At 35.5% G+C, this 25,575-nt stretch overlaps 1 protein-coding gene across 5 annotated transcripts in view; it reads left to right on the plus strand.

Moving 5' to 3' along the window:
- The first annotated feature begins 4 nt into the window (after nucleotides 1-4).
- LOC129375281 (dystrobrevin beta-like) overlaps nucleotides 5-25,575 on the plus strand; it is a 28,307-nt gene continuing 2,736 nt past the window's right edge. The window contains exons 1-21 of one of the 5 annotated variants that reach the window (XM_055054257.1): nucleotides 5-214; nucleotides 6,847-6,908; nucleotides 11,835-11,917; nucleotides 12,021-12,101; nucleotides 12,216-12,429; nucleotides 13,746-13,831; nucleotides 14,912-15,066; nucleotides 15,195-15,294; nucleotides 16,114-16,280; nucleotides 16,913-17,037; nucleotides 17,854-17,925; nucleotides 18,704-18,781; nucleotides 19,468-19,555; nucleotides 19,650-19,729; nucleotides 20,734-20,847; nucleotides 21,908-22,004; nucleotides 22,222-22,242; nucleotides 23,101-23,254; nucleotides 23,438-23,527; nucleotides 23,642-23,689; nucleotides 25,466-25,493. In XM_055054257.1, coding sequence (XP_054910232.1) covers nucleotides 11,836-11,917; nucleotides 12,021-12,101; nucleotides 12,216-12,429; nucleotides 13,746-13,831; nucleotides 14,912-15,066; nucleotides 15,195-15,294; nucleotides 16,114-16,280; nucleotides 16,913-17,037; nucleotides 17,854-17,925; nucleotides 18,704-18,781; nucleotides 19,468-19,555; nucleotides 19,650-19,729; nucleotides 20,734-20,847; nucleotides 21,908-22,004; nucleotides 22,222-22,242; nucleotides 23,101-23,254; nucleotides 23,438-23,527; nucleotides 23,642-23,689; nucleotides 25,466-25,473 — 1,860 coding nt within the window. In that variant the 5' untranslated portion in view covers nucleotides 5-214; nucleotides 6,847-6,908; nucleotide 11,835 and the 3' untranslated portion in view covers nucleotides 25,474-25,493. Of the gene's footprint in view, nucleotides 215-609; nucleotides 667-4,537; nucleotides 4,669-6,846; nucleotides 6,909-11,834; nucleotides 11,918-12,020; nucleotides 12,102-12,215; nucleotides 12,430-13,745; nucleotides 13,832-14,911; nucleotides 15,067-15,194; nucleotides 15,295-16,113; nucleotides 16,281-16,912; nucleotides 17,038-17,853; nucleotides 17,926-18,703; nucleotides 18,782-19,467; nucleotides 19,556-19,649; nucleotides 19,730-20,733; nucleotides 20,848-21,907; nucleotides 22,005-22,221; nucleotides 22,243-23,100; nucleotides 23,255-23,437; nucleotides 23,528-23,641; nucleotides 23,690-25,465; nucleotides 25,494-25,575 lie in introns of those variants that run through there. The other 4 variants (XM_055054258.1, XM_055054256.1, XM_055054260.1 and 1 more) reach the window with 4 other exon arrangements.

Here is a 25,575-nt window from a genome sequence, read left to right on the forward strand (position 1 = left end):
CTTTCAAAATAGTTCACTTCATCGCAGCAGCAGCAACCGGTGCAGTAGCTGCTGCGGGCGGGTGTGGAGGTGACAAACATGGCTCTTCCCGGAAATAAATAACGGGACCGGTGAAAGATAACGTCCTAACTCAGGTGGAGGTCACAACAAAGCGAAGAAACTTGTCCCCCGGGTTTCTGTGTTGATGTATTTGGACCTGCCGAAAACAGTCCCGGTGAGTAAATCTCGTCACTGAAAAACACACAACGTGGTTCGGAAATCCAACCGCACGTTTCAGCGACGTGAGCGGTTTGTTTCCAACGGCTAAAAAGTGCCAAAGTTCGGGAGCGAGAGGCTCCGGGCAGCTTCATTCGGGGGAACAAGGTGAACAGGGAGTTAAACTTTCCTGCAATATGGCCGCTCAGATGTCACAAAGCTGCCCCGAAAGTTGGCAGAACCTCAGAGAAATTCACGATCATTCATGTTTTATAATCATCGTTGTTGTTGGAAGCGATGATGTACAGTTAAAAACCGTTAGCTGAGCAGTGTACGTGGGTTTTTTTAATAGAAAGGGCTGTCTTTCCCTGCCATGACTAAGACATGCCCACTTTTCAAATCAAAACGGCAATTGGTGTTCAGTTCCTCATCGGTGGGAGGAACAGTACTCCATTCGAAAATACGGCAATTGTAAGTTTTCCTAACTTTTCTTCAAAATATGCTAACTCTAGGCCTCAACCTTAAGGGTCTTTAAAGTCAGCAGTGTGCAATATTAAATTCGGCTTACCAATTTATGTGTATAAGTGTTTTTTTTCTGGACAGTAGCTGTGCAATTGTAGGTGTCGTGGGTCAAAAATCGACCTCTTCTTAAGGAATTGAAGTAAATTAACAGGAGAATTATTATGGAATTAGATTGTGACCTTAAAAACTACATTTATTCCTTAAGAGATTTTAGTCAACATAGGTAGAATAGATTAATTCTCATGTGAACACAAACTTTGCACTTTGTTGTATATAATCTGCAACTGAAATCAAGACCAGTGGGTCAGTGAATGCAGATGCTATAAATACATTGTTCCAATAAATTTATTAAATAATTTTCTTATTTTATTAATTTACACAAGAGCCAAAAGTAAACTCAGTTGCGACAAATTATAAAGAAAGAAAGCAAAAAATTTAAAAGGATACAAAAGGTTAATTTAAAATTTAGCTGTTACACTTTGACTTTATTGCTTATCCCATGAGCCTTGTAATTTGCTTATTATTTGTATTTTTTTTCTTTTTAGTTTTGATCTACCTGTAAAACAATTACAAAAACGTGAAGGCAACCTTTTATGAACTGGAAATTGAAGATTTTTGCTTGGGTGGTAAAAAAAATGTGCTTGAAAATTTAAATAAAAATGCAAATGTTCTGATTCAAAAAAGAATAACGGGTTTCACCAAGTTATAATGGATTATAAGAACTGATAAAATTGAGACCTCTTTTGCCTAGTGGGGATATATTTTGTGCTTCAGGCGAGGGAAGGTATGTTTACACTTAAAACAGGGCGAAATGAAAAGGCAAACAAGAATTAGCCATCTGCCATTTTTTCTAGAATCCACCACCCTTCACCTAATGAGTGGGTAGATCTGCAAAAGAATCTGTTATGTCTTTACAAAAGCTTTTTCCTTATAACCTTTTCTTTAAACCCATATGGAAAGACTTGTTGTTGGTTTACTGCACGGCTGAACTGTGCGACTATCTTCGCTGTGGGTGGGGAGATAATAGCAGAGAGGATGAAACCTATGATTAGTCTGGTTTATATAATTCCCCAGGAATCAAATTATAGTGAAATTAAAGCGTTCTTCGTTTTGCATGTAGGAGTAATTGCTGTAAAGTTCACAGAGCTCTTCAACCAATTGCTGTTTAACACGAGCGAATCTGAGTTAATACACAACGCAGCTCGCAGCATTGCCGCGAGGTAGAGAAAAGGGACTTGTTCCTTGTTCATTTACTTTTCTTTCACCGGTGCTTGGGAGAATATTTGCATAACAGCTTATTTGAATTCCTGTTCAGGTGATTCTGAGGTCATTGACACTGCGGTATGTTTGCACAAAAAGTCAAGTGAATTTGTACATGCTGTGCCAAAATAAGAAAAAAATGCTCTGCAGTTTTCTACGCAACACAAGACACAACTTTCACTTCCTATCTTTTGTCTCTTGCATGCTCATCCTGTTTCTTGCACTTATGTTTCCTTCCGGTTTCTTTAATTCACCACAGTTTCTGTTACATCTTATCCTGCAGAGTTTCTTTCTCTGCATTCTTGCGATTATTGTTTCTGTAAATAAATGAAAAAGTTGCTTTGTCAATTTAGATATCTGAAAATGTAAATGTGTAAACATAGAGCCTAATAATAGGATAAGTACGCTGTAATTAAATGTAGCATTGAATGTCCTAGCTTAAAATGGCAAACAATGCGAGGGACTGTGTTGGTGGGGCAAGTTGGTTCTAGTACAAGTGAGACAATGAAATATGATCTATGAATGGTTCCCAGTCAGTTTAAACTGGTCTTAATGTCAGATTAAATTCAGTAAACATAACTTAATTTGATAATAATAAACTTTTTGTGATATGAAAATTGTGTTTGAACCATTATTATCTTGTTGTTCATCAAGATAACTGTTTTAGCTAAATCCACATTAGATTACCATGATGAACTTTGTTAATTTGATCCTCAATGACTTTTTTTTGGTGGAACTTTCTCTCTGTATATTCAGTCTTTTTGGAGCTATTAAAATATCTGCTACATAATGTTTACCATAAATTTGTATGCAAATGTGAAAACCTTCTCTCAGCTATAAAAACAAATTATAAAAAAAGGAAAAATTAAATAAATAAATAAGTTAAATGTTGTTGAAGCCTTCAATAATTACTTTTTTGCAATAATTCATTCACTTATTTTAATACTTTGATACTGTAAAGCTATTTTAGTTTGATAATAAGAAGGACCATCCCAAAAGTCAGTTTATTAAATTTTCTGTTTGTTTTTTTCCCCCCCAAGTATTTTTCTTTTCTTTATTCGGTTTTTTTGAATTGGCAACATGTTTCTGACCCAAAAAAATAACCTCTGCTTTCAGTGGATAAATAAATGTTGATAGAGTTGTTACAACCCAGGATTTCAGAAACCAGGAACCTTAATTTGGAAATAAAAATTAATGGAGAATTTCTTGAAATTAATGGAAACTTATTTGAATATTTTTTAAACGTTGATGATTGGCCAATAACTGTAATAATCCAGCATTAATGTGTTTCCCAGTGTTTTGAAAATGACCTGTCCTCCTCTAAAGCAAACCCACATATTAATCCCAAAAGGTGAACCTTAAACTTTTTCTATTTGTCTTAAATGTGACATATTATGTTTTCTTGAACCGGTTAGGATAAAAAAACATGTTCATTACATTTTTGTGCAAAATCATTCTCATGATGAGATTTTAGTCTGGTCTGGTTTTGAGCTCCTTTCAGAATGAAATGTTTTAGGGCGTCTTGTCACTTTAAATTATAATGAGCTATTTCAGCTCATTAGGATCCCAACATTGAGTTGGGGTGCCTCCCCAACTCAATGTTCACATTTAAAATGGCTGCAAAGAGATGCGCAATTACACAGCCGTACATCTTTGAAAAGCGTTAGTATAGCCGCCTGCACAACCAACAAGAATGTAACGAGTGGTTTCTGGACAATTAAGTCAGCAAAAAAAAACACTTGTCTTTTCCAGCAGCCGTTGTACAGCACATACAGAAGCGAGACCAGCTGGCCAAATATGCTTGAGTTCAATTTGGGTTGCTCTGTAACAGCGCAGTGTTTGTTGATTGGCTCAGCGGTTTCCTTTCCAGATACCAAAAAACATTAAGTTATTGCCAAAAAATACCTGAGTTGTTTTTTTTAAGTGCTTAGGCTGTTGAGACTCCACTGGAAGTATGAAAATGTGCAAAATCTGACTTTTGCATAATAGTTGCATAATAATTTCCCTATTAATAAGCCAGCTGACCAAACGTGTTGGAGCTCGTCTTGGTTGCTGCCTGCTGATTTGTGATGTTACATTAGGAAGGTTTTTAAGCGGCTCATTTTCCAGACACCAAAACACATGAATTTATTGGCAAAAAACAGCATGTTCTTTTATTGTTTAGGTTTTTTTTTTATGTGTTGGCCACGTTTCAGAAGCTATAGAGACTCAAATGGAAGTACAAAAACATGCTAAAAATGAAAGTAGAATAACAGGCCCTCTTTAACACTTGTCTCCCAGCACCCTGTAGTAAAACCACATTGATTCAGTCAGCACCTCTTCCTCATTTCCTGAAATTGTAACCTTTTTAAATGTTAATTTAGAAAATTGTTGCAAGCTTTCCAGAGGTCTTTGCGGTTGTTCAGAGAGTACATGGCGCTCAGAGGTGCTTTAGAAATGCTGTCGTCTACAGTTGCTGCACAGAGTAAAGTAAATTTAACACACACTCGCTCAGTGCTCGTGGTCCTGTCACTGCAGAGACAACAGTGGACAGCTGCGAGGGGTAATTTAGTCATGTGGTCTTCAAGTTGTGTGTAGTAAACACCCTCTTACCCCTCTTTAATTCCCCTTCACCTGATAGACGCCATTTTCCCTGCCTTATTGCTGCTTCTTTACTCCAACAAATTAACTTTTAAGCTGTTTCTGAACACGGTGAGTCCAGTGTTGCTGACTTTTTCTCTTTTTGTTGTTGCTTGCAGTCAAAGCTGTAGTGTGTTTGTTTTTAGCTTGAGAGTAGCTGGGTTTCAACAGCTGCTCTACTTGTTAGCAAAAACAGAGAGCAAACCTTTGGTAAGTATAGTTTGTGTTTGTTTTCAGGTCCATTTGTCTTGTGCAGGTGTGCAGGCTTGCATATACAACCACTGGGGAGAGTGTGTGTGCTGGCTGTTATTAAACAGGTGCACTGGTTGGGTGGTCTCCTCTTATATAATGCACACTGTTTTATTTTTGTTTTATATATTTATGCCATTATTATATATTTTTATTGTTGAATATTTGCTTTTATTTGATACACCAGAATCAGAACAAATTTTAAAATGTAAACGGTGCATTGAAAGAGCCCTGGGCAGGAAAACAAACACATTCGCAATCATTTATTTTAGTTGTGTAACTCATAGCTGGAGCTCTTGGGCGTACTTTAAATATTGAATTACGGCAATTAAAGCAGTTCTCAGAAGAGTTCAACCAGTTCATTGCTTGATTGTAGATGTAAAATACTTGGGGTTTCATGACTGTTGTTGTTTTTTAAATAGTTTAATGAGTTGAAGTTAACATAATAATAATTTACACAACTTAACTTTTGGAACTTTTGGAGTTTTTGATCAAAAAGTATTTGCCCGCTTATAAAATACCTTTATTTGTGTTTTTTTTGTCTGATTCCTACTTCAGATCAGCAAATATATTTTAATATTATGCAGATTTAACTTGAGAAAACACAAAAAACGGTTTGCAATTAAATCCCAACTCGCACCTGAGCACTGCTACATTACAGCAGCGCCCCCACAGGCTAGGAGGGGAAGGGATTTTCCATAGGGTTGGGTTCGTTTGACATGGTGCAGTGTGAAAGTGAACCACACCAGCTGAAAATGTAACAAATGTTGCAACTTTAGTCCCCAATTGAACCAAGTGAACCAGGCTTTCAGGTGTGAAAACACCCTAACTGTTCTGTGGTGCTTTCTCAATAAGCTTTATGGGGTTTTTGGCAGGAATGTGATGCCAAAGCTCTGGACTTACATCCAACTGAGATGTACTGTGACTTTGAACACACCATTAATGCTTGATAATCCTCTTGTGTGGCTCAATTCTGCTTAGAAAATGTGTCCAAAGAGATGTAAAAGATGCTTCATGTATTTGTTGCAAGAGAGGGACGATGAGTTATTAGATTTAAGGTGTTAAGTTTTCACATAAGTCTGGTTTGGTTGGATATAACATTTCCTTTTAAAATCTGAAAAACTCAGAGAAAATAGTAAATTTGTATTACTCTGTGCTAAAATTATATAAAATTATACAGTACGCAGTACAAAATAGCAGAAATAAGCATATCTGTTACCCTGGGAGATATTTACAGTTCAGTTCAGTGTCGAGTTTATCATCACCTGCGGATGTTGAGGTTTGGATGCCGACAGGAACATCATTTCTAGATGCCAGCAAACCATTTTTTATTCACTTTCATCTGTTCAAACTTGAAATCCCCCTTGTTGCCTGATAGTAGATGTTTTGGAGTTACCACAGGCTAACTATTCATAGGTACTCTATTAGGGTACCTTTGGCCAGCTGCCATAGGATAGCTAGCTTGCTTTAAACTTGCTAACTACCTAGCAAGTATAGAGCTAGCTAGCTATTGGCTCACCCATGAGTTGCATTTATTTGTGATTATCTTTTGTACATTTGTTGCAATGCAATAAATTTCATTCATAATGGTCTTTCAGAAAAGTTTTAAATTTGAGTTGGTGGAACCTGCAGAAATCCTGCTGTAAATAATCCCACATTTCCTGTGACTCCAGAGAAATAAAAAGTCTTTTCAGAGTGTGTTTGGAGTAAATTCTGCCCCAACATGAGGATTCAATCAAATTTTATTACCAACCACAAAATAAATTCTAACATTTTTTGGGTCAGTGTTGGGGTGATGAATGTTAGAAAGTCAGCAGAGATTAAATGTCCGAATTGTTAATACCCCCTTGAAGTTTTTAACTCCAAATGATGATGAGGAGGTTCTGCTCTGACAATCTGAAGCGCATTTCCTGTCAGCTGTGTTTGTCTGTGTCCCCAAATAATCTTTGACATTGCTATCCACGTGCTAAGAAGACATTTTTCTTCCCTCTGTGTCTGCAGGACGTCCAGCATTGAAGACCCCCGTCTCCCTCAGGTCCTGTTTGACCTCCTGACAGTGAGAGGTATGACCACACGCACAAATTCAGTGCAAAATTTAACCAATGTCGAGCTGTTCTTGTGTTTTTAAAATCAGCCATGTTAAAACACCGCTGTGCAACGCAGGTGTGAGTCGGCACCTACACAAGCTCTGAAAGGCAACACATGCAGTCTGCAGACAGGTCCTTGAAATCCTTGGAAATGTACTTATATTAGATGCTTTCAAGGTTTGGAAAGTGCTTGATTTCTGTACAATTTTTTTTAAAAGTGTTTAATATTCAAACTGCACAGTTTAGTGATAAAGTTAAATCAAACATCTGATTAAAAGGTTAAATTTGGAAAACATTTGAAACCAGATATTTTTAAACTCTTTTTTTTTCTTTCTTTCGTTGAATTGGTCTAAATGTTCTTTTTTTAGGTTTTTTAGAATTTCAAAAATTCTTTGTATTTGCTAAATGCCAGAAAACATTTTTTTCTGACTTTCTTTCTAAAGTCGTAGTTTACTTAGTTTTAATGTGGATTAATTGAATAATTTTTCATTAAACTTCTATTTTACTTCAGATGCATCTAGCTGCTTTTCTGAGAAGCATTTTATTTCAGAAAAGTCAATTTTGCTAGAATTTATTTAGCAAATTCACTCCAAAAGATTTTCATTTAATCCGTTCAACATTTTAAATTTGAAAAAGTCACAGAAGCAAAATTACTTTGCGGTAAAAAGTCGCTTAAATTGAGCATCTAAAATGTTTTCAGTGGTGGAAAACCAACATTTTAACGGGTGTAGATTCGAAATACTGAGATCGTCAAAGTCGATATTTTAACGCTTGTAGTTTTATAATAACACCACACCACGTGCATTGCAGCTCTTAATGTCTGGTGAAGATCTGCTTGAGATTCGCCAAGGATCCGATTCCAGCATTGACTGTAAAAATGGCCGCCAAGCCGTTTCCATTCCTCTGATGTAGTTGTGAGAGAGTAATTGTATCTTCAGTGATTTAAAGCTTTCACGGCTAAAACGGGAAACTGATTTCACAGACCAAATGTTCTCCTGTGTCAGCTTTACTCACCCTCAGACAGACATGGACAGGCAGACTGGGCGTAGTTATCACCGCGATGGAAATAACACGTCGTGGGAGACCAGTGCGGTAACTGGTGAGCTGCTGGGAGAAGTCACTGCCCTATTTTTAACTCCAGTAAGAAAAGATTATGAATGAGATCATGAAGCTTGTTCCTCATGTCCATTCACCTGTTTAATTGACCTTTTGATTATGAAAAGTTAGGAGATATTTGTAGCTTGAATTGTAAAATTGTATAGAAAACAACTAAAATATATTTTTAATGGATACTTAATTTCAAATTTGAAAAGGCCGACAATGTAACCTTCAAAAAGCAGCCATGTTCTTTATATTAGGGCTGTCTAAACTAAATAAAAAGAAAACTAAAATGAAGCAGTTAGTTTATTGTTTGTTTTTTATAAGGAAAGGATGTTATTCATAATAAGGCAACAAATGTTTTTTAAATTTATTATAGCAAGACTTGGGTTTCTCTCTTTAAAATGCTTTAGGACATTAAATAAAAGCTCATTTGGTTCAGCAAAACCAGCTTTAAATGTTTATTGAAACATTTTTATATTCATATAAATATATTTGCGTTAACCGCCTGAGCTGGACAGGATAAATTTGTATCATTCTTGAAATGCTGTCGGGAATTTCACAATCTCAGGGCCACAAATGGCAAAAGTAAGCAGTTTGTGTCCAGTATGTGGGGGATCTGCAAATATGTTACCTGTGTTTTTCCACTCAGATATTTTCAGGCATTTGATATTCTTTGTAATTGTTTAATGAATTGTAAAAAAAATGTACATAATTCCTCCCCGTGCTGAATAAACTGTAAAAACCAGATAGTAGGGCTGAAATGTTTAATCATGATTAATCAGTTGTTGACATAATCGTCAACGAATTTAGTTATTGATTAAAACCAGAGTATACACACTCAATAAAGGCTATTTGCAGCAAGAACATTTTCAGAGCAGAAATTGGCCCAAAACTGTACAGAAATATACAACTAGCATCTAAGATGAAATAAAAAATCAAAACTTTGCACATATATTCACTCAAGTGGCATAGTTTTTATTTTTGTTTAAATTCTGTTAAGCAAAACAGAGTCAACAGATTAGTACTGTATTGATCTTAAATCAATCAGAAGAGGGCGAGATTTAACATGTTGATGGAATATTTATTTTTTTTGCTGCAAATGACTAACTGTAAACTAAAGGAATGCTTTAATATTGCATTCAGGCAATAAACTATTTATTTTCTTACATAAAGGAATTTGAATTTTTATGTATTTCAAAAGTTGTTAAAAATGACAGAAAATGAAAATCTGCCTATTTTTTATGCGATTAATCATCAAAATAACTGATTAATGAATAACTGAAATAATGACTTGTGCAGCCCTGTTTTAGAAGATTTAATTCTACAATTCACAGGTACATTTTAGTATTTTATCTTTTGTATTGCGACTGCTTTCTGATCAGAACATCTTGTTCCAGCTGCTCAGAACTGGAGAAGCTGAAAGTTTAATTTTCCAAAATGCTTTCCAAAGCCACTGACTCCTCTTTGGCATCCTACAAATATGTTTCATATATGTATCTGTGCTATTTCCACAGTGTAATTGAGCAGACAAAAACAATATTTGGTTCAGCTTAGCTACATTTACTGTCTTGTCAGAAGACTTCACATAGTTATAATGTTACAGGGAGAAGCCTAATGCTTGTTGATAGCACAAAGCCACTGGTATTTAGTGGGAAAGGTTCACCAGAAACATGCTCAGACACAGCAGTTGTTTTACTTCCTAAGCGTTTATGTTCCTTTCTGCTCAAAATTTCAACCATTAGAACTTATTCTTAATCTGTATGCATTGCAATGACACCTAATGTCCCAAACAAAACCTTACCGAACTCTATGAACTGCTACTTTTAGCTCTGTTGGCTAAACTAGCGCAACGTGTTTGGAAATCCGGCTGATAATATCTTGTTTTGGGTTAAACTTTCTTATCCTTTCACATCCTGTCTGGCTTTAAATGCCTTATTTATAGGGCAACAACTTATGTCTTTCTAAAACACTATAAATAACAAGGTTTTTAAGAATATTTGTGCAATAAGTTACCGTGATTGTAAATGCCTTCAAAGTAAGTTTTGTTTTGCTTTATTTAGTTTGCTAATTGACAAAAAGCCCCTCTAATTCAACCTGTGCAAAAAGCACCATCAACAGTCACTCTTGTGATGCCATCTGAAGTAAAAACTCTGCCACTGGATTAGTTTTGGGTAAAACATTTTTACAGACAAATGTTTTTTTTATATCTTAAATGCAAAATTTACATGTATTTTTGGACAGGGTTGGCTTGTTGTTTTTTCTGTAAATTGCCTTTTTTAAAATTCTATATACACATATCAGCGATTAATCAATTACTAAATTACTTGACTATTATTTCAATAATCAATTAATTGTGATTAATCGTTACAGTTTCAGCTATTTTATTACAATATGCGAGTAGATTGTGCTGTTTAGATTTTTTAGATACTGCAATTTGTAGTGACTATTTCTAAAACCTCTTTGTTGTTGATTCATTTTTAATGTTTGTTAAAAAAAAGTGTTTTCAGGGATTAATCATAAATTACTGTAGTAACAAACAAAACCTGGATTGTTTTGTGAGCGTTTACTAGTTTTGGAAATCTGTCATCATGTGGATCAGAGTTGTTTAGTTTGTGATTGTTTACGTAAATAAATAAGTGGCTTATTCTTGACTAAACTTGACAATATTTTTAGCAACTGTTAAAAAAGTGATTTGTAATTGTGAGGAAGTGAAAGGAGGAGTTTTTATTTTGTGTGGATGAAGGACAAAGTCTCCTGTGAAGCCTTCAAATCCTCTCAGGAATGTGTGTGAGTGCGCTGGGGGGTTGACTTGTCACCACATTGTACAAGGAATGCAGATATTTGTCTGAAACTGTGTCTTCTTAGCTACATGTTGAGCTCTTTCTTTCCCCAATTTAGCATTTTTTATCGTTTTCTCACAGCTTTCCTGGTTTTTCCTTCTTGTATCAGAACAGCAGCAAACTAGTTTTCTTCTTCTGTTCTTGTTAATGTGTTGATTTGTTTTTTTAACCGTCTCTTAAAATGGAAACATTTTTACAGTGAAAGTTTTTATTGTATTCTTTTAATGTTTTTATTTGTTTAAACAAACAAAAATTGTATTTAAATGAATCCATCCTCTTTAGTTTAAACAGAAAACTATGTTGATGCAACCAGTCTGCCCCAGACAGTTAGACTGGTTATACTGGGATAACGCTGCCAGTACCAGTGTTTCCACTCAGTCTGGAAAAGTTTATAAAGTTTCTTAAATATTTAATTCAAATAATTTGAAGTGCTGGATAAGAATCGGACATTTAGTGCATATCTCATTCATTCATTCATTCATTCATCAAAACATGCATATGTTAATGTATTTATTTAATTCTTTGTGGTTTTGTCATCTGTGCATTCATTCATTTATGGATTCATTCATTCATCTATGGTTTTATTTATTCACCTATGTATTCACTTATTCATTCACTCATCTATGCATTTAGTTGATGATTTATCCATTTATTCATTCCTTCATGCATTTTTCAATTCATCTGTACATTCATTCATCTATGAATTCATTAATTCACCTATTATTCATTTATTCATTAATGCATTTAGTCATTCATTCACTCATCTGTGCATTTATGTAATCTTTCATTACTGTAATTATCAGTTCATCTATGCATTTATTCATTCACTCAACTGTTTCATTCAGACACCTTCACCAACTGATTTTACATCTCTGAGTGTAAAACTAAAGGCGTTTGGCCTCCGATGTGAGGAATGTTTCTGTTTCCTTTACTTTTCTGACCCGTTTTTCTGTTTCTGCAGGATGGTGATGGCGGACGGAGCCCAGAGAGAAAGAGGGAGAGCTGCTCCTAGAACAGAGGGGAGGCAGATACTTGTGGAGCTCGGTGAGAATAATTATCTGCATTATTTCGACTTCTCCCTTGAAGGATGTTATGAAATAATTTTTGCTAGATGAAGTAAAGGTTTTTATTTCTGATTTTTCCACAGGCGAACAGAACTTTGATTCCATTTGTCTCTCTACGTATCGCACCGCCTGCAAGCTCAGATTTATTCAGAAAAGATGCAACTGTGAGCATCATCATGGCTGATAAGCCCTCAGTTACACTTTAAGACTTTCTTACATTCTAATTTGTTTTAGAAGAGGAGAGGAAGCTAACTGATGTTGTGTCTTCGTCCTTCCAGTGCATCTGATCGACATTTACAATGTGATCGAGGCGGTGCGGGACGCTGGGCTGAACGCCGTAGAGCTCAACGCCGGGATCTCCGTTACCAGACTGGAGAACCTGGTTTCCTCCCTGTTCAACCAGCTCAGCAAACGCCTTCCCACCACACACATCATCAACCCGCAGGAGAGCACCGTCCTCCTCGTCGAATTCATACTGGCCGCCGTTGACTGGTAACCTGCTTACACACAGCAGCATGTCACTGGTAAAATCTTTCAAATGAGCTCAAAAACTCACATTTCCCATCAGCCATTTGAATTTCAGCATGGTGGACATTTTTCAAGATGGCTGCCGTTTTTTAGCCTTTTAATTTAATTATTGACATTAAATGCTGCCCAGTTCAATAGATGAAGTTTACGTGGTATATTATATTTTCAGCTTTGGTTAGACCATTCTGACAACTTCACAGTAATCATGTGTAGCAAAATCAGATAAAGGAGCTGAAGATGTGTGACACAGACTGAGACAGTTGTCTTAATGTTTAGTGTTAGTTTCTGCTACTTTTTCTTTTTTATTGTTTTAATGTTAGATTATGCTAATATCTTAATGTTTAGCTCAAGCTTCCACTAATAGTTTTGTGCATTTAGCATTAGCTCCTGGTGATTTTTTTTTATTTTTTATTTTTACTTGTTTAGAAGTTTTTCTTTAGCTTATGCTAATAATTTTTTATTTGTTTAGCATTAGCTTGAATTCATTTTTTTATTTGTTTCCCAGTTTGGTGTTAGCCCCTGATAATACTTTATGTATTTAGCATTAACTTCTGGTAATATTTGTATGTGCTTAGCATTAGCTTCAATTTATTCTTTTACTTGCTTAGCAGTCTAGCGTTAGCTTCTGCTAATATTTGTGTGTAGCATTAGCTTCTCTTTATATCCTTATGAGTTTAGCAGTAGCTTCCAGTAATATTTCTACTTATATTTTCATGTGTTTAGCATTAGCTTCTGTTTATATTTCTACGTGTGAAGCATTAACTTAGGGTAACGTTTTTTATGTATTTAGCAGTTTAGCATTAGTGGAGCTAAGGTTCTTGTTTAGCGAATTAGCAGTTAATGAACTTAACCTTTTGTCAATCACTGGCACCTCCTGTTGATTTTACATTTATTCTTTGTTACTATCATGGTGCCCTTTTTGGAGAATGTCCACTAGAAAAAGGAAACACAACATAAAATTTTTTACATAATTTCTACGGTTCAAATTGGCATCTAAATTTGGTGCATCAGTAAATATGATGATATGTATGATTTGACACTAAAAGAATTCACCTTTGATAAATATTTGCAAACTTGGTGCAAAATTAAATCTTGTAAAACGGTGGCCATCTTGAATTTTTGGGTGGCTAACTTTTTTTTGTTTTTTTTCCAAAAATGAAACACCTGGAAATATGTGTGCCCAGTTAGGTTCTTGTGTCCACATGTGGGATATTTTGCTGAAATATTCATTTATCTGCTGCAGTAATTTGCTAAGTGTGGACGTGTTTCCATCGTTCTAGTGAGCCAGAGAGCCGTCTGACGGTTCTCTCTGTTAAAGCCATGCTCTCTATACTCTGTGGAGGGAAGCTGGTGGACAAACTGCGATGTGAGTAGAAATCTTTGTTTTACTTTCTGCTCAAAGGGTTCAAATAACACTGAAAAATATTTTTTAAATACATTTTTAATTCTGTGTATTGACAATTCTGACAATTTTCAGACATAATCAGCCAATAGTTTTACTAATAAACAGATTTTACAATGGCCACTGTTTCGAGAAACTTAAATACACAAAAGGCAAATGTCTTTGAAGCTTGACAATTGCAGTTCTTTCTCTCTCTGTATTTATTTTAAACATCCAAAGCCTTAGAAATGCAGTTATTTTTCATCCATCTTTGAATTCTTTTAAATTGACATGAATTCTTTTTTTATTAGAATTGGGTGTAGAGAGTTTTTAATCTCAGTTAATTCATGATTTAAGGAGGGGGTTAAACAATTCTTTCTGGTCTTGATAGTCTTGTACTTTAATAAACAAACTAATTTATTCTTGGATTAACGCAAATCAGTTTAATCTGGAAGGTTTAAACGTGACAAAAATAATAACCCATGACTGACAGACATACAGAAGAGCATTAGGACCACTGGAAAAAACAGAAGTCAGACCTTTAATGTCAAAATCCTGACATTAATTTTAGAATTTAAACTTTAATCTCAGAATTCAGACTTTAATCTCAAAATTTGAATTTTAATCTCAGAATTTGGGACTTTTATCTCTGAATTTAGATTTTTTTTCTCAATTGTGGCTTTTTTTAGAATTTGGAGATTAATCTCAGAATTCCATATTTTTTCCTCAGAATTAGAACTTTAATCTCTGAATTCAAGCTTTAATTTCTGAAGTCAGACTTTAACCTCAGAATTTGGACTTTTATCTCTGAATTTAAACTTTTTTTGGTCCCTGAATTCAGACTTTTTTCTCTGAATTCAAACTGTAATCTGTGAATATGTACTGTAATCTTTGAATTTCAACTGTAATCTCAGAATTCTGATTTTTTGTCCTAGAATGTTGCGTTTGATGTCAAACTCATTCTCTGACTTTAACGGGTCATAATCTGTTTTTTCCGGTGGCCCGGATCCTCCATACTGACGTCTGTAATGTTCATAATAATATTCATCATGTTTCTGTCTGTAGATGTGTTTTCTCAGGTTTCTGACTCCAAGGGAGTCATGGTTCTGTCCAAGTTTGACAGTTTTCTAAGAGAAGCTCTCAAGCTGCCCACTGCTCTGCATGAAGGACCGTCCTTTGGATACACACACACTGTGGCTCGCTCCTGTTTCCCACAGCAGGTACACACTTCGCTCATCTGGGTTTTGTTGCTCAGAGATTAGTTGGAGATCCTAACAAAGGAGAAAGGAAGATGGACCGATGTTTGGTCGTAAAATGTCTCAACAGTTTTTCATATTGTTTTTTGCAGAAACGGGTGATGCTCAACATGTTCCTGGACATGGTAGCTGAGCCTCCGGAGTGTCTGGTCTGGCTGCCGCTGATGCACCGCATGGCCAACGTGGAGCAGGGTACACACACAGCTAAACACACACTTACTTACACACTTACTCAAAATCAGACTAAATCAGGAATATTCATAGGAAAGATTTTTTTCACAGTACAAAAACACTCAAATAACTTGAATAGAGCTGCTTCATTCAAGATTGAACTGATAAATACTCCATCAAATCAATAATTGTACCACTACAATAAAAACTAGATATTGAAAACATATTTTTTAACAGGGAGATGACTTTGTCAATCAGTTTAACATTTTTATTTATCTTTATTTCAGAACGTATTCATTTCAAGGATTAATTTGTCTTTATTTATAATTTCATGTATTTTAACTTAAATAAATGATATAAAAAGAGCCGTAAATTATCAACAGAGTAACTCTGCAATGTATTGATGTTTAGTTGAGCAGAAGAGGTTGAACTTTTCTCATTTTAATGTTGGAAGAATTTATTTTTGTATGCAGATCCTTTGTTACAAATGATCAGGTGTATATATTATTGTGTTTCAGGCAATAAAACGATTATTTTCTTATCTAAAGTAGATATTTAATTGTTTATTTGCATGTTTAATGTTTTTTTTTAATATTGTATACAAAAGTGGAAAACCTGAATTTTTTTTATCCAATTAATTGTCCAAATAATCACTAAATTAATCAATAACAGCCCAATTTTTTGGGTGTGTATCTAAATAGTAAAAAGTGTTAAAATATTGTGCATATTAATCTCTAGAAAAATATACAGAATTTCATTAATTTTTAAAAATCATATTTATTTTGGTTTTGTTTGCTTTACTTCTAAAAAAAAAAAAAAATGTTTTGTTTGTTTTTTCAGTTTATCATCCGGTTTCATGCTCCTATTGCCGTAGCAACGGGATCACAGGCTTCCGGTACCGCTGCCTCCGTTGCCGCGGTTACCAGCTGTGCCAGAACTGCTTCTGGCGTGGAAACGCCAGCGGCTGTCACAGCAACCAGCACCAGATGAAGGAGCACTCCTCCTGGGTGAGTCCCGGTGCAGGTTCTTACGTGTGGCACCAGGGGGCGCGGTTTCTTACGTGTGGCACCAGGGGGCGCGGTTTCTTACGTGTGGCACCAGGGGGCGCTCTCTTGAGAAAAACAATGCAGATTATTTCATCCCACTTCTAAAAAAAAAAAAAAGTTTGCAATATTAAATAGTTGTCAGCTGGTCATCATCAGAGGTGTTTATTTCCACTTTTTTGCTGTTATTTCCAGTTTATCCTGCAGATTAGAGAGTAAAATGATTTCAGCAGAGAAGAAATGAATTTAAAGATACAGAAATGGGAGTTAAATTATTTATAACAAAGTTCTGACGCATCGCATTAATGCCTCGGTTTCAGGGATAAATGTCTCACCAGAGCAGCTTCCTGCCTGCAAACACATTCTGCTAGTCGTCCTCTGCAGATTTATGTTTAGGTCTCAGCCTGAATGAGGTTTTAGTTTAGTTTATTACTTTTACCTCCTCCATGTTTTTATTCTTTTTCTGTTTGACGTTCATGAAAAAATTTCTTGCTTTTCAAATTCAGAAAAGTCGTATTAGAAGTTTTAGTAATCAAGAAATGAAAGGAATCTGGCGGTGACATGTACAAAACAGATTTTCTTTCCTTTTTTTGCAGAAATCTCCTGCGAAGAAGTTTGGTCGCGCCCTGAGCCGGACGCTGGGCTGCGTGTCATCAAGGGAACCGCCCCATCCGATTTACCCCGAGGAGCCGGAGCGGACCCTGAACCTCACCAACATCGTGTACGACCTCACAGCGGCGCCACACATCTTCATCGTAGACGCTAAACAACAAGCGTTAAAAGCTGAATTTACTGCATTTAGTAATCGATTAATCATTAAGTGGAGTATACAGACTCAAGAAAAGGCCATTTGCTGAAAGAATTCAGAGCAGTTATTAAACTAAAAGTGGAAAAATATAAGTGCAGTCTGCATTTGCGTTTGCTTTTGCAGAAGTCAGTACAGCAGAGGGGTGACATTAGAAAATATTGAAGGGGTCATTTTATTTAAGAACAAAATAATTTGCTTCCTGGTTAATTTGTAGACTCCTGAGCAACATAGAACATTCATACGCTAATAGGACATTTAGATGGACTGACAGGATGCAGACCCTCCTCTCTGAGCAAAATGCTCCGGTCGCTCCGCCCTCTTGGTGGATCTTTGCTGTTTGATTGTCGAAACGACTGCAGACTGGGTCGTTACCGACCTGCAGGCGTTACACTCAGGGAGCGTTACACTCAGGGAGCCGTATATGTGAGTATCATGATGATATTTGTGCAGACTTATTTCTTTATTGGTTTCTGCACAGATAATTTCCAACTTTGTGTGAATTTCTTTCCCCTTTTCCTTTCAGTTTTCTCTCCCTCTGCCGATCTTTGGCCTGTCTGTGTTTGCTCAGACTAAATAACGATTCGCTGTTGCATGAATGCACTCAAAACCACGTGACTTTCTGTGTGGGTAGGAGAGTGTGAGAGAATGTGTGTGTTTTCTGATAGGGAGGTCTATGCTTTTAAACTGCTGATGTCGAGGCCCTAATGGTTACGCATGTTTGTTTCTCAGCCCCTCCAGACCGATTGGGAACACCAATGAGGCCATGTTGCTGTCTTCAGCGGTACCAGAGTCGTCCAAGAGGTAAAGAGCGGCACAAAGAGTAGAGAAATATTAACTTCACTGTTTACTTTCTGTTTGGCTGTCGTGGTTAAAACAGTCAAGCTTGTATAGAAAAAAATCCTTCGTAATTCCTTTCATGTAGCTGCTTTCATTCAGTGACAGGTTTTTGTCTGTACCTGATAATCAATTCTTACAATTAAATAGTATTGGACATGTTTTGAAAGGAGTTGATCTTTTTCACTGCTTAAAATCACTGATTTGTGGAGCTAATTTAGACATTTCTGCATCATATTTTGTAATATTTACACATACGTATGACGGTAAATGTGACTTTTTGTTTGATAACTGATTATTACTTGACATGAAGTAAAACAGAGGAACCAGGGCAGTGGAAGTAAGTAATACTGCCACCAGCAGGTGGGAGTTAGAATCACATAAACACAATGTGACCATTTTGGTGGAAAATTTGCAGTAAACTCGCAATTTAAGCATTATTGTAAAAAGATGTGGGGATGTGTTGATGTTCCATAAACATGGAATAAAAAAATACAATATTATTTAAGCACAGAGCTGTTATGTTAAAGGTTTTATTTATGCATTCCTCTGGAGTCTAAAGGGCCACATAAGTTTCTTTAATATCAGAAAATATTAAAGAAAGTACTTAGAAAAAGTTCTATATTACAGGGTGTAATCCATCTAATCTATTGATTTTAATCTTCCATTGTTAGAATAAGAAGATCAAATCACTTAAATTAACAACCTGGAGAGTTTCTGACCTTCTGTTTCTCTTTCCACCCAGCTTGGCAGCAGCGCAGAGGATGAACGAGGAACACGCTCTGATTGCAGCATATGTCAATCGCCTGCAGAGCGGCCCCTGGTGAGAGGAGCACAAACACCCCAGCGAGGGTTGAGACAGGAGTTTACCAGTAATCAATAACTGTAATAATCAATAGTTGCAGCCCTATTTATGTGTGACTTTTCAGCAACATGTATCTGCTTGTTTTAAGTCGGTATTATTAATATTGATTAAAAAAGTTCTAGTTACAGCGGGAGATTATTTCACTTTTAGCAAGACATTTGTCGGGGCGTCCTGTGGTGGCTGTAGCACAACCCACGTTTGGCCGTCGCAGGTTCAATGCCCGGACATTTGCCAGATTTTCCCCTGTCTCTTTGCCTCCTTTCCTGGAGTTATTTGCTCTAGAAAGTAGATAAAAATGCAAGACTTTGTACTAATCTATTGACATATCTTTCATTAACCAGTTAATAATTGGATAGCGAAAGGATAACATTATTTATGCAGAATTTGAATCAAGTAAAGTTAAATGAGGAGGTCTAGGTTGAAAATATTTAAAGAAAAAATGCAAAATGTGTCTTGTTCAATTTAGGCTGAACCGTTTCTCTGATTGTGTTGTTCTTTCATCAGTTATTCTTTTTTTTTTTGAGTCTCCAGTTAACGATTAATTAATTACTAAATTAGTAGACGATTATGTCAATAATGGGCTCATTGTGATGAATCAGATGAATCGTTTGAACCGAAGCCAAACGTGTGTGTGTGTGTTTCAGCGGCGTCGACAGTCCAGGCAGGCAGGATGAGGAGCACAAACTCATCGCTCGCTACACGTCTCGACTGGCAGAGACGGAAAACACAGGAGTGAGAGAGAAATAACCCAATAAACTGGAGCGGATCAACAGAAAGTTTTATTTTCTTGTTTATTAATGAGGAAAGTGATGCGTGTGTGTTTCAGATGATTCCAACAAGGAGCATCAACTTTGATGTGAACAAACAGAAGAGGGAGCTCATCGCGCAACTGGAGTGCAAAAACAGGTGCAGAAGTCAAAACAGTATAAAAACGTATTAAACTTCTCACCTTTTGTCCCATTACAGACACAAAAACATTTAGTTCTGGTGTTATGATAAAGTGGAATTAAAAAGTTTAAAATTGTATTAAAAATAAAAGCCTAAAGTCTGGAATGCATTCAGTTACAGCCAAAATTATTCACACCTCTGTAAATGTAAATATATTTTTATTAAACTAATGGAATAGAATATACTTCATTCATTCACAGGGAGAAATTTATTAGCTAATACGAAAATAAACATAAGAGATCAAATTTATACAATATACATATAGCTAAGAGTGATTTAAGTAATTCAATATGACTGAATATAAATAAATAACAAGACTGCACATGCATAGATGTTAAAATATAAAATATATAAAAGAGTGCAGAGAAGTTTGTCAGAGTTAAAAAGTTTGTTTCTGGTGTAAAATGGATTATCATTTTGAGAAAATATAATTGCACTCGAAACGTTAAAAATCAGTTTTTGTAGTGCGCAGATACTCTTTTATATTTTATTGCATCCGGTCAGAAGAAACATGTTGATAAAAGTAAAGAATTACTTTCTATTTGCCATTTTTTCAGAAAAATAAAGCAACATTGTTTTGGTCTAAAAAGTATTATCTACCTATTGTTACACTGCAAAAACAGAAAATCTTAATATTTTTGATCTAGTTTGTAGTGTGAATATCTTTGCACACTTGAAATTAAACAAAACTAACTTACAAGTAACTTTTCATCAAGATATAGGAGCTTGACTTAAATAAATAATTTCTTAATATTGATGACAAAGTACAAGGCATTTTTTCCATATTATAAACTATGAAAGTATGATTTTGTGATTTAATGGGGATTTTTAATGTTTGGTTTGAAAAGTCAGCTTCCATACTGACAGTGTTTTAGTTTCTTATCGTTTTAAGTGAAATCTGTGAACCTGGAGGAAACTGGAGGTGTGTTTGTGCTGACCGGCGTGTTTTTCTCTTTTCCCAGAGAGATCTTGGCAGAAATCAAACGTCTCCGTGCCGAGCATGACGCAGCGTGTCAGCCGAGCCCAGAACGGTGCAGCACCAACCCGGCTCTCCTCGCCGAGCTGCGGCAGCTCCGGTAACAAAAACACACAATAAATGTTTTACTCATAAAACATTTATTTTATCTGAACGTCTGGCTGAGATGTTTCCAAATCACCAAATTAGAATTTTCATTTTGAGAATTACTTTTTTTGGTCAAATTTGGCTAATTTTTTTGTTTATTTTTGCAGCCCAGAGGGAGAGTAGTTTGGGGCAGATGGCAAAGGCAGATGGTGGATTTTCCTAAAAAAGCACAAACACAAAAACATGTTTCTACTTTTTGGTTAAAAAATAAATGAAGAAAGAAGAAATGCTGATTGGTGGGAATTATTTTGGTAAATAAACTATAGTTGGCATCAGATAGAGGTACTTTAGCTTTTAAAATTCTTATTTTTTAAAAAATAAGTTTTTAAATTATTAGTTTTTGCTAAAATGTGCTGTAAAACCGCCACTAGGAGGCGCCAAATCCAAGTTTTAGTTTTTCTTAAGTTCATTTTCATTTTTTTAACCTTGGGATTGATACAGTTGCATTATTTATATGTTATTTATAATTTTGTCCGTTTTTCTGTTCATTCTGTTCATATATATTTTTGTACAGTTGCAAATGGCCTATTTTTTACGAACTGTATACTCCAGTAAATGATTAATCAATTGCCTAAATTAGTTGTTAAATATTTCAATAACTGATTAATCACGATTAATTGTCAAACCTGTTGCTCAGATTCTTGTTTTGTTTTCTTTATTTGTTCATTTATTTTTATCACTATAGGATTAAAAGCTGAGACATTTTGAAAAATGGGATTCTGCTGCTTAATTGTGGAAAAGTCTCTGCTTTGGCCTCCTAATTTTATTTTTTTGTGAAATACAGACAATTTTCATCTTCCAAAAAGTGCTATTTTTAATTTTTGTTCTCTGACTTTTCTTGTTTTGCGTCCATTAATTGACTTCTTCAGACACCGAATTCCCATGTAATAAGAATATTAGGTCGAAAGGTGCATCTTGTTTACTGTTTGTGTTTTTTCGGGCCCTCAGTGACTCTTTGTGCTGAGTTTATTTACTCCTGTGACAGTAATGAGGTGTTGCTTTGTGTGTCCCAGACAGAGGAAAGACGAACTGGAGCATAGGATGTCGTCTCTGCAAGAGAGCAGGAGGGAGCTGATGGTGCAGCTGGAGGGGCTGATGAAGCTGCTCAAGGTGACACACTGTCTAAATAAAGACCTCATGATGCCTCCGCCATGGTGCAGAGGACAAAGTTTCCGTATTTCCTCGTTCCTCCTTGGTGTAACACATTCCTAACTTCTTTTTCCTCCTTTATAATTTCACTTTTTTGAGCTCTGATTGTCTGACCTTTCCCTTTTCCGTCCCTTTTTCCTCCTATCTGTCTCTGGCGGCCATTGTTGTGGCCCTGTAGGATGAGGAACAGCGACAGGCAGTAAGTTTATGCCCATCTTGTGTGACAAACACCGAAGTAAAACCTCAGTGTTTTACTTTAGTAATTGATTAATTATTAACTGAAGTTTACAGACTTGAAAAAATGCACTTATCAAGCTAATGTACAAAAATACATTCATATTGCATTTAAGATAAAAAAAAAAAAACCCTTTGGCCTTTCTTTGTGTAAAAGATTCTTCAACCGTATTTTCTTACACAGTTATTTAAAAAAAATGTGACTAATCGCTTATTTGAAAAGAAAAGATGCTGTATTTGTTGCTCATCCCTTTTTTGGAAAAAATAAAAAATGAATGTCTTTAGATTTAATGCTGTTTGCTTTTTTGAAAAAACAAAACAAAACTAAAGTCACTAGATTTGTGACTATTTTAAAAAATATATAACTAGAGTTATTAATGGTTGCTTATTGGACTTGGTAAATATATATATATATATATATATATTTGTGTCTAGTTATTTTTTTAAATAAAAAAATAAAAGTTTTTATATTTGTTGCCAGCTTTTTTTTTTTTTTTTGAGAAGAAAAAAAAAAGATGCTCTTTTCCGGTGAAAATAGTTCAAATAGTTTGGATGGATTTTTTTCTTTCTTACCTGCTTATGGAAAGTTTCTGTTTATATCTTAAACGAGATGGAAATCCTATGTTTGGCCTCTTTTGCTTTTGCATTTTGCACAAGTTGGTGATGCATTTCTGTTCTGTGGAAAAACACATAAAACTTCAAAAATCTCACAAACGAGATTTGAAGATATCATCCTCCTCATCCTCCATGTCCCCTATGGGGCTCCGCAGTTTTAAATGCAAAGTGCTGAGTGTTTCTTTGGATTGTTGTTGCTGTTTCTCAGGCGCAGGCGGCCGGTTCTTCTCACGCCTCCCCGTCTCGACCCAGCCCGTCCGCCATGCGTCCCGTCGCCGCCCCGTCTCCGCACGCTCACATGTACCTCCCTCAGGACTCCCTCGCCGGGGTCGGAGGTGACGTACAGGAGGCCTTTGCTCAAGGTGAGACTGGACTGTTTTACCAGAAAGGATTGTGTTTTACAACACGTTTTTCTTTCTTTTTGTAAAGAATAGTACTGAGGCATTATTAATATATCTATATCTTGCTGAAAAATTACTTTTAGGTTAATTTTGTTTTATTTCCAGTGTGTGTATTTAGATGAATGAACATTTTGATGTTTTTAGGGCCGAGGAGGAACCTGAGGAACGACCTGCTGGTCGCCGCCGACTCCATCACCAACACTGTGTCGTCGCTGGTCAGAGAGCTGCACTCTGGTCCGTTACTCCGTTTATTCTGACTAAAACAAATGAACATCTAGTTTAGTTTTACACCAGTATGTCATAAAACAGTTTCTGATGTTTAACTTCTGAACATTTTTGTCCAAACAGACGAAGGCAGAGAGGAAGAGGAGCGGTTGCTGAATGGGAAAGACAGAGGTAAGTTAATTATCTTAGTTATTTTTGTGTTTTCTTCTAAGGCAGACTGGAAAAGTATATATATATATATTTTTTATCTTTTTCCTAATTTTTTCCTTCTTTATGTCTTTTTCTTCTATTTTCTTTTCTGATTTTCTTTTTGTCTCCTATTTTTCTTCCTTTTCTCTTTTTTTGTTTTGTTCTTTCCTTCTTTCTTTCTTTTTTTTTCATTCTCTGGCTTTTTCTTTTTTCCTTTTCATTCATTCATTCATTCATTATTTTTCACCTTCCTAACTGACTAGTTTAATTATGTAGAAATTTAAGTGGTTTATTTTAAAAAGCTGCTATTATTAGGTTTTCAAGGCATTAATCAGTCAGAAATCTTTTCGTGTTTTAATTTTAGTAAATATTAGTTATTTTATTATTATTTTGAGTTCAGCAGCTCGTTGCAGAACTCCACTTTTATTATCCGCCTCATTAAAAACACCTGGCTGGACGGGAACGACTGACATGATTATTCTCCAGATGCTCCAACAAGCTGAAGTCAGCGGCTGCTTGTAAAAAATGATCAGGTTTATGTTTCTGAATGTAGCTGAAAGGAGATAAACAATATTAAGACAATCCATGTTGCAGCGGGTGTAGACCAGTGAGACTTGAAACACTTTCTCCAAGTGTCTGCAGTTTGTCTGCAGCTTCTCTGTGCGTAATGAGCTTCGTTAACATGCCTTCTCATTAGCCTCCTTTTTTACGAGGGTCAACCCCCTGCAGAGAAGAGCCAGATCTGCTTCCCCGTCTGCCCCCTCGCCGTCCATCATGATGCTAACCTCCAGTTAGCGACTACAACCCGACTACATGCTACATGCACGCCTCAAACTGTTTCCATCCATTGTTTTAGGACAAAAAAGATTAAAACAGCCAGAATAGCTTCTTCCTAAACAAGCAGAATTATTTTAATTCAGCCGCATTGGAGGGTTTCACCGAGTTCAACACTTTTCAGTTTGTAATGTAAACATCCGAAGGAGAAGAAGGTCGAAAAACAGTTTTAAAGAAATTAAAACTTTATCAAGATGTGACCAACTGAGTCTGAGACTGAAACGATTTCCGTATCTGTAAAGCCGATACTGGAGTGTAACTTCATAAAAGGTTTTATGTTTTTCTTAGAGAAATTCTCATGAAATTACTAATTCCTTCTCTTAATACTATGACTTTATTCTCATTTTATTCTTGTATCAACTTTATTATTGTACAGCTTTATTCTCATTATTTAGACTATTTTATTTTTGTAATATTGTGTCTTTATTCTCAGATCTTTTTATTTCATTCTTGTTCAATTTTATTCTCATTAGTTTTTACATATTATGACTATTCTTGCATTTTTACAATTTTATTCTAATTTTATTATAAACTTATCCTCCTAATATTATCACTTTATTATTGTACAATTTTATTCTCATAATATTTCTACTTTATTTTGTAATATTTTGACTTTATTCTGGGATTACAAACTTAAATTTTATTGTGACTTTATTTTGCATTATTACAACTTTATTCAAATTTTATGTACTTTACCTTTGTCCTCATATAATTTAAACTTTATTCTTGTATAACTTTATTCTCATATAAGTAAACTTTATTATTTTAATCCTTTTTCTTCTTAGTCTTTCTGTAATTCTCTGCTGTATTGTACACATCTCTTTGGTGCAAAATACGTTTTAATTTCTCGGATTATTACTATTTCTGTTGCTTTTTATTTTCAGGTTTCTCTGCTCTTTATTGAAAGTTTTATTTTCTGTTTAGCAGGTTAAAAAGCTGGCTGGGGGAAACGGTAAGTAAATCACTAAGACAATAAGTCTAAAGCTCTTTCCAGAAAATACAAGGGATTTTAGTTCATTTTAATGTACATAACT

This window comes from Poeciliopsis prolifica, unplaced genomic scaffold, assembly GCF_027474105.1.
Source record: "Poeciliopsis prolifica strain line A6 unplaced genomic scaffold, Auburn_PproV2 SCAFFOLD039, whole genome shotgun sequence".
Taxonomy (NCBI): Eukaryota; Metazoa; Chordata; class Actinopteri; order Cyprinodontiformes; family Poeciliidae; genus Poeciliopsis; species Poeciliopsis prolifica.